General features: G+C 34.4%; 1 protein-coding gene across 3 annotated transcripts in view; it reads right to left on the bottom strand.

Annotated features, from left to right (window-relative positions):
• LOC145676512 (SLIT-ROBO Rho GTPase-activating protein 1-like) overlaps positions 1–13,269 on the bottom strand; it is a 251,693-nt gene that overhangs the window by 35,004 nt on the left and 203,420 nt on the right. For all 3 annotated transcript variants that reach the window (XM_081747334.1, XM_081747332.1, XM_081747333.1), the window contains exons 7-10: positions 11,034–11,315; positions 9,876–10,158; positions 7,263–7,475; positions 2,170–2,275 (exon numbers count right to left, since the gene is read on the bottom strand). In XM_081747334.1, the coding sequence (XP_081603460.1) occupies positions 2,170–2,275; positions 7,263–7,475; positions 9,876–10,158; positions 11,034–11,315 (884 nt within the window). The remainder of the gene's footprint in view (positions 1–2,169; positions 2,276–7,262; positions 7,476–9,875; positions 10,159–11,033; positions 11,316–13,269) is intronic.

Raw genomic sequence — 13,269 nt, 5'->3', positions numbered from 1 at the left:
ATCTCTGATTTTAGCAGAGATTACAATGGAGACAAAATACATTCTTGGGACGTTTAATTGATTGTAGAAAACAACAACTCGCTATCTATTATCATTTTTAATTCTGAAGTGATCGATGTTAAAACCGAAATGGTTGACTTCTGTCATTTCCGGTTTGAATACAAGGTTAAGAGAGAAGATAGTTCCCATTCTTAGAACGCAAAATCGATTCCCCAAAGACATGTTTTGTTTTTGTTCTATCTTATATGTAGATCAATATTGGAACCGGAAGTTGTAGTAAGTAGATTTCTATCACTTCCGGTTTTAATAGAGAGATAAGGATTGAGATGAAATGTATTATTGGGATGCTTACCCGATTACAGAAAACCGTTCTCGCTAACTGCTACCATTTAAAAAAATTTAAATCCTGATTTCAAAGAATAATGTACGCTTCATGGATCTTCATATGGATGTAGCTTTGAACTCTATGACTACGGATTTTGCTAAATTTTAACGGTTTTAAATGCCTACACCATCTTCGGTTTTTAACCCTTTAGTGGGCAGTGTTACTCTCAAGCAACATCGCATTCTATTGCGTTATCCGCACGAATTATAACTTCAGGGATAATTTAACTGGCATTATTGCTTTCATACAATATTCATATACATGATTTGCGGGTCGCTTCTTTAGATACTTCTAATATTCGTCAACAGGGGACAGTCAAATTAAGTATTGTAGAAGCTTTATCTCCTACGCAAAAGTTCTTTAATTTTTATTATTATTATTATTATTTGTGGTTTCTTGCTCTGTAGGAAAATATTTTAACGAAACTGTTGGCAATTACTGAGAGTATTCTTATGATATTTTACCATAATAGAGCAATGCTCCTTAGTAGCTACACATAAGACCTATTTTATGGCAATGTTGCTTTGAAATAAACACCCTGTATTTTGTAACCAAAGTACAAAAATATTTTAAAGATTACGAAATTATGATCAAGAAGACATAGTTCAACTATAAAAGCAAACTAAATATTTTAATGGTAATGCCATCAATGATTGCCCATTAAAGGTTTAATCCATTACTTATTTTTTTAAAAAATAAACTGGAATTGTATGATTAGATTTTACTTGACTGTTTCAATACTAATAAATTCCCTCCTTTTCAAAATGACTTTACATTATACATAAATTTAATAATACTGAACTGCAATTAAATCTGAATAATAAATGATTAAAATTATACAAAACAAAATTTAATTTTCACGAAATAAGAGATAATTAAATAGATCTGAAAAAGGAGTCAGTAAAATCAAGTCATTAAAATACCAGGTCATTTCAAAGAAAAAATCCCCATTTAAGTCAATGTACTTAAAATAATAATAAAGGATGGCGCACGTATTCAATTCAAGAATGCTCCAACTGTCTCAAATGTCCAGATGGTACCGAAAACCTTATGCTCCTACTGAGAATCGAACTCTCGAGGTTTGAAAAAAAAACCCACACAAGAAGTTCGAAGTACGCAAGTGGTTAAGTTTTTATTTGTGATGATTGTTAAAAACACTACAAATTTGGTTAATTTGAATCGACTATGGAGAACCATATGACTGAAATCATCAAAACTCAAGGTGATCCAAATTTTAAACATTTCTATACTTGAAATTTGTAGAATTGATTACTTGTACATTTGATTACTAAACTGCAAACGAGATTTCCATAAAATTTTAATCGGTTTATTTTTTCTATTCTCCACGCTTTAATATATAATGATTACGTCATAATCTCCTTCTATTAATTCATTGCATCAAATGACTATAGACACGTGCACAACCCAAAGCAAAACTAACCACTGCTATCTCTGTTATTTAAGTTTCGAATTTTGATCAACCCTCGTAATGTTATTAAACATAACAACACTCCAATCGATGCACATTGGAGATACTTTAACTACAAGAAGAACCGAAGTTATTTGATGTATAGCGAAATATTTAAAAGAATGAAAAAAAACCTGTAAATATTAGTGTAAAAGGAAGAAAAACACTCGCATAATTATTTCGGAAATTTTAGTAAGCTTCATAAAAATAATCTTGGATGAAAATATTATGTGGAAAAATCAGATAAAAATACATACTACTGGGAAAATGCATTAAAATTTTGTATGATAAAAATTTAAACTAAATTTATACTCACTGGTTGAGAAAAGCAAATAAATATCTCATAACTACAACTACAGATCGTGGAAGACTTTGAACCAGGTCTCGCATCTTCACGATGAATTCGTGTTTCGATTCGAGTTCTAAAAAAGAACACAACAAAAAGACAAATACGTAAACACTGATATAAGTAAATTATCACAACACTTAAAAATTATTGCAAATACGTATTCAACATGGACTATTTGTGCATCATAAAGAAGTGTTGACTAAAGCTAAACATAACAGAATAACAAGTTCTACGTTTAACTAATATTCACCAAGTATGTGCCCTGGAAATCTTAATCGGATGAATTTATATATTGGTACCGCCAAGTTGAAAGTTAGTATGTGCAGTGATTATCAATATTTAAAAAAATATACCTGATTTTACTGTTCTCTGTGAAAGTAATAAAAAGTTGAATAAAATGTAAAAATTCTATTTTCACTATTTATTTATTTATAACAGGTTTCAGATACAGCACTAGGCCATTTTACACAAACATTTTAACAATTTGATAACATAACAATTTAATAATAATTTGAGGTCAAGATGGTACAACACAACAGCGACATTACAAAAATAGCTTATTTATAGATGATCTGAAAGTATACTCACTTGGAAAAAACATCTACAGTTTCTGGTAACTGATTATAGGTACTGACAATTCGGTTTAGAAGGGACCTTTGAACGATATTAACTCTCGCCGCTCGAGTGTAAAAGAGATCACTAGACCGTGTTGTTCTAGCGGGTACGCGAAAATTGATCTGACTTAACAACTGTTCACATGATATGTGGCCATTTACAATTTTTTGCAAAAATATTAGGTCAGAAATTTTGTTTCTCACTAGGGGAGGTTTGATATTGAGGGATTTTCAAACGTCATTTTTTGGAAGTGTTCGGAGGTGAGGTACTCGGTAGGGTGCAATGGCTAAAAAGAAATTACCGGTAATTACGAAATTTATTTTTTTTTAAATGAGTAGGGCAGGCCATAGACCAGATCGGAGAACAGTACTCAATAGTGGGAGCAACATATGACTTATCGAACAAGCTTAAGGAATCAGGATTTTTTACGTCAGTGAAGCGATAAAGGAGTCCCAGTTTTCTCATAGCAGTACAAGATATTGTGCTTATATGATCCGCAAAATTAAGCTTATTGTCAATGATAACACCAAGATCTCTGAAAGAGGAGACAGGATTTATGTTCTTATGACCAATTTTGTAAATGTGATTTATAGGTTCCTTTTTTTTAGAGAAATCGTAAAAGCAGCACATTTTTCGATGTTTAAGCTAAGTTTCCAAGAGTTACACCTGCTGAGAAGAATTGAAGCATCATGTTGAAGAGCAAGCGCATCGTACTCGGATTGAACTTGTCTGTAGAGTTTGCAATCATCAGCGAACAGAAGAATATTGGTAGAGCTGTTTGTGAACAAAGAAAGCAGATCATCCATGTATAATAGGAATAGAAGTGGACCCAGAACACTGCCTTGAGGAACTCCAGAAGTTACGGGAATCTGAAACTGAAACTCGTTGTGTCTTATTACTGAGATAGGTTTCCAGAAGACTAAGCAATTTGCCATGTAAATTGAATCTAGAATTGAGTTTGTATATAAGAAGATGGTGTGGAAGGGAATCGAAAGCCTTAGCCAGGTCCAAATACAAAATGTCGAGTTGAGAATTTTCTGAGATGCTGTCCACAGCATCGGACAGAGGAACAGACAAATTAGTAGCACAAGATTTTCCTGGCAAAAAGCCGTGTTGTGAGCAGTGTTGAATTCAGACATTTTCACCCGGGGGGGAATGTCAACTCCTCGGGGGGGAGGGTTGTTTTTCTGTATTTTTGCAAGAAAGCAGCATATTTAACAATTCCATTCACATGCACATCTTACCTAATATTGAGACTAATTGCTGATTAATTATAATGTCACATTGAATATTTAAAAAAACAAAAAAACAATCGTTTGATTTCATCTAAAGCATTAAATAAAGACTGGCAAAAATATTTTACACTAAACTTTAACTGCTATTTACAGTAGCTATTTTTGTTATTATTTCCTATATTCAGTAGTTACTGTTTGTTACTAATGTAGAAGTTTTTAAGATTTAAATTAACTCAAATATTTTATGTCCTAAAACAAACAAACAAACACAGAAATATCTTAACAAAAAGTTATCATTCTTTCTCACACTTCTGATTCTAAATCAAGCATATTAGCCTTGGTTTCTTCACTGCATACACATCAATAGTTTAGTTTACGAAATCTTCAGTAGGATTAGTGCCGTGTCGTGGAAAATCAACGCTTGGCGCGAGAGTATACGACGGCACCCCCGTATATATGAGTGAGGTCGACAGACCAGCCGCGAAAGGTGAGAAAATTTTAAAAAGTAAACCCTGCTTTTCCTTGATTTTGAGCACTTTTCATTACTTTTTTCCTTTCATTTTATATATTTATATGTGTTTTATTCCTTTTTTTCTTTCCTTCTTTTCTTTTCTTTTTCCCTCCCGAATTTTGCACCCCTTACTTCGGCACCCGGGGCCGTCGCCCTGCTTGCCCCTCCCCCATGGCACGGCTCTGAGCACGATCTTCATCACCTTCAATAGCAATCTTTCACTTATATACTACTATCATATTGATAAATTCTATATAAGTCTCTAATCCAGGAGAGATAACTGTTCCTCCCTGATCCCTCTAAATGACGCCCTCTGAATCTCTCCCTTTAACTGAACTATTTTTAATTAAAGAAAGGTGTGTTTACTTTAATAATCGTAAAACACATTTACGTCTGTTACTTCCGATGCGAGAAATGGGATTTAGGTGCCCTATTTCAAATAATGCAAGAACTGAAGTCTGTTGACATCAGAGATCATATGGAATGATGGAAAGATCTTCCCTATCTTTCCTTTCCTATCTCAACCTGTGCTAGTGCTACCTACTAATATACAATATAGGCCGATTGTGTAGTACCTACTAAAATGCAAACCTTTCTTCAACAGTTGACAATTTCATGTTCTGCCAAACTCGGTCATAGCGTTAAGAAATACAAGTTTTATTGGCTATTTGGTATTCTATCTGAGATGTTACATGTTTAATATTTATATAGAATGGGTCTGCGTCATTTATATGTATATTGAGAGGTTGGATTTCGTCTGCACGTGCACGGAAAGAAAGCAAATAATTATATGAAGTAATTTCTACATTTTGTGACTGAAATTTTTTGTTTCTCCGGGGGGAATGAATTTTCTTCGGGGGGGAGATTCCCCCCCGGGCTACCCCCTGAATTCAACCCTGGTTGTGAGGAGTTTATAAATGGAGCAACAAATTGAAAGATCCTGTTTTTGATTATCTTTTCACAAACGAGTGAGAGAGGTGGTAATAAAGAAATAGGTCGATAAGAGGACACATCATTTTTATTCTTACCAGACTTATGAATAGGAATGATATTAGCTCTCTTCCAACAGGTGGGAAAGGCACCTTCTGCAAAACAGCGATTTAGTAAAGTGTCTGGTTAGTATCTGGATGTCGAAGGCAACAGTATTGGTTGGCGAAATCATATCAGGAATATAACCATACAATTAGAGTTTCCCAGGGCATGTAATACTATTTATTTACTTATTTCTACACACAACAGCCTACATAACACAATTACAGTGTCCGTTACATGTATTAATCAACTGTAACACATTCATACTTTCATATTATAATACACTTATAGTGCGGTTGCAATATCATTAATGTTCTTTCATTTACAATTATTTATTACATTACAAAGAACTGTCTTAAATTGACTTATGCTGTTAATATTAATATCCAAATCCATTGTGTATTTTGTTAACCTATTGTAGGTTGCACTGAATCCCCATGCTGCTGATCTCTTGTTTGCAATCGTGTGTAATCTGCCGCAGTAAAAGAAACTGAAGTTTTCAAGACGAGTTACATTTGTAGGAGTGCGTATTTTAATTCTTGAAGTAAATTGGTGCAGTTGATTTTTATTATGAAATAACTTACATAAAAAACAACATATCTTGCATTATTCGTCGCTGTTCTAGACTTTATGTATTGAAGTTTAAATTTAAAGATTGACTATTGTATGTCTTCGGATATATTTGTGTCTCCCTATATGCCAAATACCTTAGGTATTTATTCTGAACTTTTTCTATACTATTTGTTTGTTTTTGTGTGACGGTTCCATATAGTGGCTGCGTATTCAAGCTTGGTACGAACGTAATGCTTATATAGCTTTTGGATGACGGTAATACTTGTAAACTCTTTACTAACCTTGATAATAAATCCAAGCTTTCTGTTACGCCTCGTCGTCAATCATGTGGTTTAAGGTGATTATTAATGTTAAATTTCTCGGTAAAATTATGTCATTCATCTTATATGAAAATTTCTGTGACGTTTTGCGACTTGTAAAGGGCTTGACATTGTATTTGTTGGTGCAAAGAGAACATGAACGTAAACACTAACTCATTAGTTCATTCAAGTCATTTTGAAGCATTCTACAGTCTTTTAATGTTTCTATTGCCATGTATAGTTTATCATCATCTGAAAATATCACCGTGTGAGAGTTTGTATACTTCGTGATAGAACACTGATAAACAGTAGAAAAACAATGGTCCTAAGTTTGACCCTTGTGGCACCCCTGATAATTGTACATACTCTGGAGACTTAACAACCTTTGTATACGACGAATTGTTTTCTGTTTTCCAAGTAAGATTTAAATAGATGAGTAAGTTCGCTGCTGAAGCTGAATTGCTTAAGCTTGCTGAGTAACCTATTCTGATTTACACTGTCGAAAGCTTTCACGGAATCTATGTGAGCAAACAAAAGTGAGTGTTCATCTTGCTGAAATGGTCCGATTCTCTCTCTGGGTTTTTTTTAAGAAGAAATGGTTGATGAATTCACAAGGAAAACAATAGTTACTTTTAAAAGTATTATCACTATTTTATACAACATGATATATATTAATTATATTTCTCTCACGCCAATATAACATCCACCACTTAACTATTACTATAATCAAGGAGTACTTTAACCAATAACAGCAATTCTTCTCAAGATATTTCACAAGGAATATTGGATACTTACGAGCCAATTCCATAAAATGGTCGAAATAAATAATGGGGAAGAGGGGCTCTCGAAGTTCACGGAGATACAACTTCAAAACACCAGCGACAGAGTTGATATCAGAGGCATCAGTGACGTCAGCTAGAGGGTCTTCGCCCCTTTCGAATGATTCCCGGAAGTTGTTAATTTCCACTTGAGACCCTGACACTCGGAAAATCCCTTGGTGGTGAAGGCCTGGAAAAGAATTTCATATTCAAGACCTCATCTTGAAATGAACATCATACTGCATCAAATTTTCGCAAATCTCTCTATATATAACAGTTGTCTCAACCTACGTACGCGTACTATTGAACTTTTATGGACAGAATTATCAACCAAACATGAGGATCAATCTGAAGTAGCTGAGATGTTTTCCACTGACATGTCGACAAACCTGTTCACTTGTGTTAACCAGTTGTTATTGTTACTTATTTATGAAGTAGAAAGTTTCAAGTTTCTATACATTACAATATCGTTTTCACATGTTTTATCTTGATGTAGAAATATTCACTTTTAATATCAACCACCCTTTTCATTCTTCTTATATTCCTCATTCTTAATTCAAATGATCAACAACTAATACAACACTGCTCCAGGGGCGGATCCAGGGGGTGGCGATCGGGGCGAGCGCACCCCCCAGAAGGGGAAACTTTCTTATTATATATATATAAATAAAACCCATCCCAAAGTTTGGAGCCCATAAAAGTAGCAGTATGACAACCCACCGCCCTCCCCCAGAAGTCGGTCCTGGATCCGCCCCTGCACTGCTCGCTACCTACACCCTAATAATTTGCCACGTTCTAAACCTGAAAAATTGTTTCCACATTACATGCATTGGGTCTACAACAATTAGAAGGCTGCGCCGATGCGGATATATCCACGGGCATCCGCATCAAAACAACTTTTTTTTTTTGGCTTTTTTTTTTCTTTTTTTGAAGATAAACTTGCGGATACTTGTGAAAAGACAATCTTTTTGTGATTATTTTGCTTCTTGTATTAAAGAATGTTTAATATAATCTCTTAAGTTTCATACAATCGAAAGGGATAGTTAATGTTACTTTCGATTTAATCGATATCATATGGGATTTACAAAATTCCGAAGTACGTATTTATAATTATGTTCGATTGCTACTTCATTATCTGAGGATGCTTCTGAAATATTTTGTAATAATGCAGACCTCTAACAATAACAATACTAATACTAATACTAATACTAATAATAATAATAATAATAATAATAATAATAATAATAATAATAATAATAATAATAATAATAATAATAATAATAAGTGTTTTTCTAATAGTAAACTGCGTAAACACTAATCGGCTGCGAGATAGCACATCTAGCACATACATGATTACAGTGTGAATATTCCGTTAAATCCTATGACCATTATAGCTAGGTGTGTAATTATGGGACACTTCTCCCATTCAATATTTTTGGAAGAAAAATTCCACTTGATAATTTACTGGGAGGTGAATGAAATGATATTAATGCCAGAAGTTTGCAAATTAAATACAGCAAGTCATATGTAATGAACATGTACTCCCAGGGCTTAAAAAATTCACTCGCCTGCTCGGCAGTGGCAAGTATTTTTTTATATTTGGCGAATAAACTTCGGTCAATCAAAAAATTGTTTTACTCCACACAACAAATAAAAAAAATGTAATATTATAATGCGCCACCATCGTGAACTATCTTTTTCATTCGACTCTCAACTTCTATACACCGCTAATTAGTTTTGGCAATCTTGTTTTTTCCCGCCAAAGAGTGGCGTTAGTGCTGCAGCAGTTTGGTTTCAACGCAAATGTGATTCCATCTGCGTTTCATATTTGGAATTAAAATCTTACCGGCAGATGCGTACTCGCACCTACTTCATTATCCTTTTAAAACTGCCTATGCTGTTCCGTTTGAATGAAACGAAATAAGTAAACAGATATAATGAAGCGCAGGGCTGGATTAACCCAACTGGAGACCCAGAGCTATTTAAAAAAAAAAAAAAAAAAAATCTATAAAAGTACAATAGGAAAGTTAAGGGAATATGTTTTATATTTTTGGTCATATTTTATTTTATGATGATGATTGTATCTTCATGATTCTTTCTAGATAGATCGTTGGAAGATTTTGATCTGAGTGCAGGCCCTCCCACCCGGAGGCCCGGGGCTATAGCTCTCCTAAGCCCCCCACCCCTAATCCGGCCCTGATAAAGCATAAAAATATGATCCGCAATATATATCGTTCAGAGTGCTACTGCTGCGTTGGTTTGCAACTACATATCCTTTTTAATATGTGTACTGTGATTTTTGTTTATTTGTATAAACACTGTGACTATAAAATGGTCCGGCTAGAAGATATTTTGGCTGGCTAGTACTTGCAAGCACGATTTTTCAAGCTCTGTGTATTCCATATGTAATTAATAGGTGAATTAGTGGTATCCCTAATAATTGTGGATGTTCAAATATGTGAACTCTATTTCGAAACATTCCAGTGCCTTTCTTTCTTCTATCCTCTCCCTCCGCTCCCACAGACACACACTTCGATTGTTATAATTTCGCACTTTGACTATATCCATATTCTTTCTTCATTTCACTTACCATAAAGGTTGATCACTCGAATACAACTTTTCATTATAAGAGGGATTTCTTGATTTGTGGCTTCTAGATATTCTTCCAAACTTCCACCAAACAACTTGGGCTGTCCAATCATTTGCATCCTGAGCAATCGTTTTCGGCGCGGTTTATTGTGCAAGATTTGAGTCTTGTGCAGTTTTAGAGACGAAGGGGATTGACTGGAATCTAACAGTGTTTTTCGGATGTGGTCATATTTCGCATGAAGCCTTGCTATCCGACTTGTGCCTAGAATATACTCTCGAAATTTCTGAAAAAGAAAGAAAGAAAGATAAAATTAAACTTATGAGTACATTATAAGTTATATACAACATAATCTCTGTCAAGGGCTTGACTTTCCGACATCATAGGAAATTAAGAGTATCTTATATCGCAGGACTCTTAATGTATGGGAGCCGGAGCTGGATCACCGGAGATTTTCACCGGACAAACTGTTCCGGACGCGGAACTGAAAAGAGATTTTCTGATGAAAAAATGGTTTCTGACTCGGTACCGAAAATAATTTTCCAACAAAATCGGTTCTGATTCTGGATCTGAAACTAATAGTAAAATGGAAATGAGTAAATTCTGATGTCAAAATGTATTTCCGTTCTCTTCTCAAAACACACTGAATTATGGTTTTTGGCTTTGTGAACAGAACCGATATGTCGAAATGTATTTCGGTTCTTTTCTCGCAGAATACCTAACTAAAAACGTTTACTTGGGTTCCGTTACTATTCTTGGCGTCGACTACATGAGGCAAAAGGGCATATTTCCCCAGAGACTTAGTCTCCATGGGAACATTGACCCAAGGAACTTGTCTATAGAGCTTGGTCTCCCAAAATACTTGACATGCTTGTGGGCCATGCAGCACTCAGGCTTTACGCTTTTAGGGCCGTCATATTACCTACATATACACACATGCACACGTATACACAGACGCGCGCATTGGAAAACTCTACGATGGTGGTTACCAAAATAATGGGTCCTCTCAATTTCTTATCTATGCTGCACGTCTCAGTGAAAACTTAGTCATTGGTGTATTCTAACACTGCTAAAGTGTTACTCCATTTGGGCAACTTTTAGAATTGCTATATGGTTACAGCGGTAATCATAGCAATACGTTACGAAACATCTTGAACTTACTGTGAGGTAGAATTCTTCTGTTTCCTGTCGATCAGCTCGAAGCTTCAAGGACAACGTTTCCGGGGGCTTTGGTGCAGGTACCACTTTCTCCTCACTTCCGAAGTAACTACTGCAGTCATAGTCTTTCGCACTAAGCATGTCCAGAAGGGTCTTTTCCGCTGTTTCTAATGTCTTCCATACTTCTTCCGATTCAGTTCGAAGAGTTGTGATGCGTTGTTGCAACTGATTCAAACGAGATTCCAGTTCATCTTGAAGATTCTTCATTAGATCACCATCAGGACCCTACAAAGTGAATAAGAAAAATTTAAAGATAACTTTAGCTAGAAATTATCACAACACAGATTTTTATTATCAATATTATTATTATTGAATTTAATTACGTTACTTTTCAGTATAGAGGCTATGTAAAACAGATTTACAGTTTAATGGAGGGTGCAAGCAACATATGGTCAACGAAACTGGAAGTCCACACCATATGTACAGAAAGTCATGCGTGCTAGCTACTGGCCTACAAGGAAAGTTACCATTGACTAAAATGTACAATACTATTTGGTCATTGTAACTTCACATCATACAGACATGACAGGTATGATCATTTATAAAAGGTAAAAGTTTCAGTGTCACGCTAACTCCTAATAATAATCACACTAATAGATATTCTATTTGCGTTATCGCTTGGCTGACTCAGGAGACGTCGCCAGCGTGCAAGCAATTTGCTGATTTAAAACTATTATGACAATTAGTTGCAACTTAAAAACTATAATATTTCAATTTAATCATTTTAAAATAGGACAAGACCCATAACTATATAAGGATTTGAGCATTGATATTTGTGTGACCGCATGTTAGTTAGTATGAATAAACATGATTTTAACAGCGAGGTCGAAGGCTTAGGATCAACAACTATTGTTAACAGAACAAGGACAGATCCACAGTTGGTAAGAGCTTACTTAGGGGAAATTTTAGGGGTGGGGTTCGAGAATTCTATAATGATTGTATTACCATTTCGTCAAATAATCGTGCATTGGTAAAATAGGTTTATTAATTGGATCATAGCAGGTTAGTATGTAGGAGATTTATTATGGTTGTGCAGAATCTAAAGGGCAAAAAACATTTTAATACCCCTGCTTAGCCTTCTCTTATTGTCGTCACTTTACTGCAGTTAAGGGTACTATCGGAAATGAAACCGAAACCAAATTTACCAAAGAAGAATGTTGTTTCCTCACTAGGCCATTTAGGATTCCTATTACTGAGTAGCTACTCTGAGTGTATTTAATTTTAAGCAGTAAAAATACATGTAAAATAGATCTTAACATAGAATATGTGGACAGAGGCTCAGAAGGTTGACCTTCGCCGAGTATCAGGTACTATTCTTTAAACACCGATTAGATGTCGTACACTTAAATATAGTCTCATTGCAACGTAGGAAGAAGTCTTAAATTAGTCTCTTATCTTTGTCTATTCTCAAGATCTGCAGCGTTTTCAAATCTTTTCGTTTATTTTCTTATTTTTTAAATTTTTTTAACGTTCCACGATTATGCACTGAGATTAAGAGACTGTCATAATATTTTTAAAAAATTTAAAAAAAAAAAAAAAGTATGCTGTAAATTTTCATAGGGTGTCCTGGTTTCTTAGTCTTAAAATTTGGGAGCCCTAATATGAGAAACCAAATTTGAGGTTTGAACTTACTGACATTTCACTTATTAAATATTTGCTTAAAATTCAATTCAATGAAAATAGAGTTTTTTTTTTTCCGCAACTGAGAAATTTATACTAATATCCATTATATTGCGGTTATGCTATTAGATTTTTATGATTAACATAGAACAGAACGTACGCAACAGGTATTGTAGTTATAACAATAACTAACTTGTTTTTAGAAATTTAGACATTGGTAATTTGTACAGTAATTTATGAACATTTTGTTTATGGTGAAATGAAAGAATTGAGTTTTCAGGAAAATTATGTGCTTGTTGAAACTTTTTTAAGTACCGAATTATGACTAGGTATTAACAAAATATGAAACGAGTACATACTTTAGACTTATAGATGTTGGTTTAATAGAGGTCAAGTAAAATGATACACTTTTGTTTTTTTGGTTTTTTTTTTTTTTTTTTTTTTTTTTTTTTTAATATTGTGATCGGCTCTACAGTTTGATATGGAGCCTTTCTTGTTAGTTTAGCGTTGCAACTATTCCCCCGACTTAGGAAAGCGAAGTCCTTTTTGTTTCCTGTTT

This window comes from Thermobia domestica, unplaced genomic scaffold, assembly GCF_964235325.1.
Source record: "Thermobia domestica unplaced genomic scaffold, izTheDome1.hap1.1 HAP1_SCAFFOLD_186, whole genome shotgun sequence".
Classification (NCBI taxonomy): domain Eukaryota; kingdom Metazoa; phylum Arthropoda; class Insecta; order Zygentoma; family Lepismatidae; genus Thermobia; species Thermobia domestica.
This window is presented reverse-complemented; position numbering and strand designations above follow the sequence as displayed.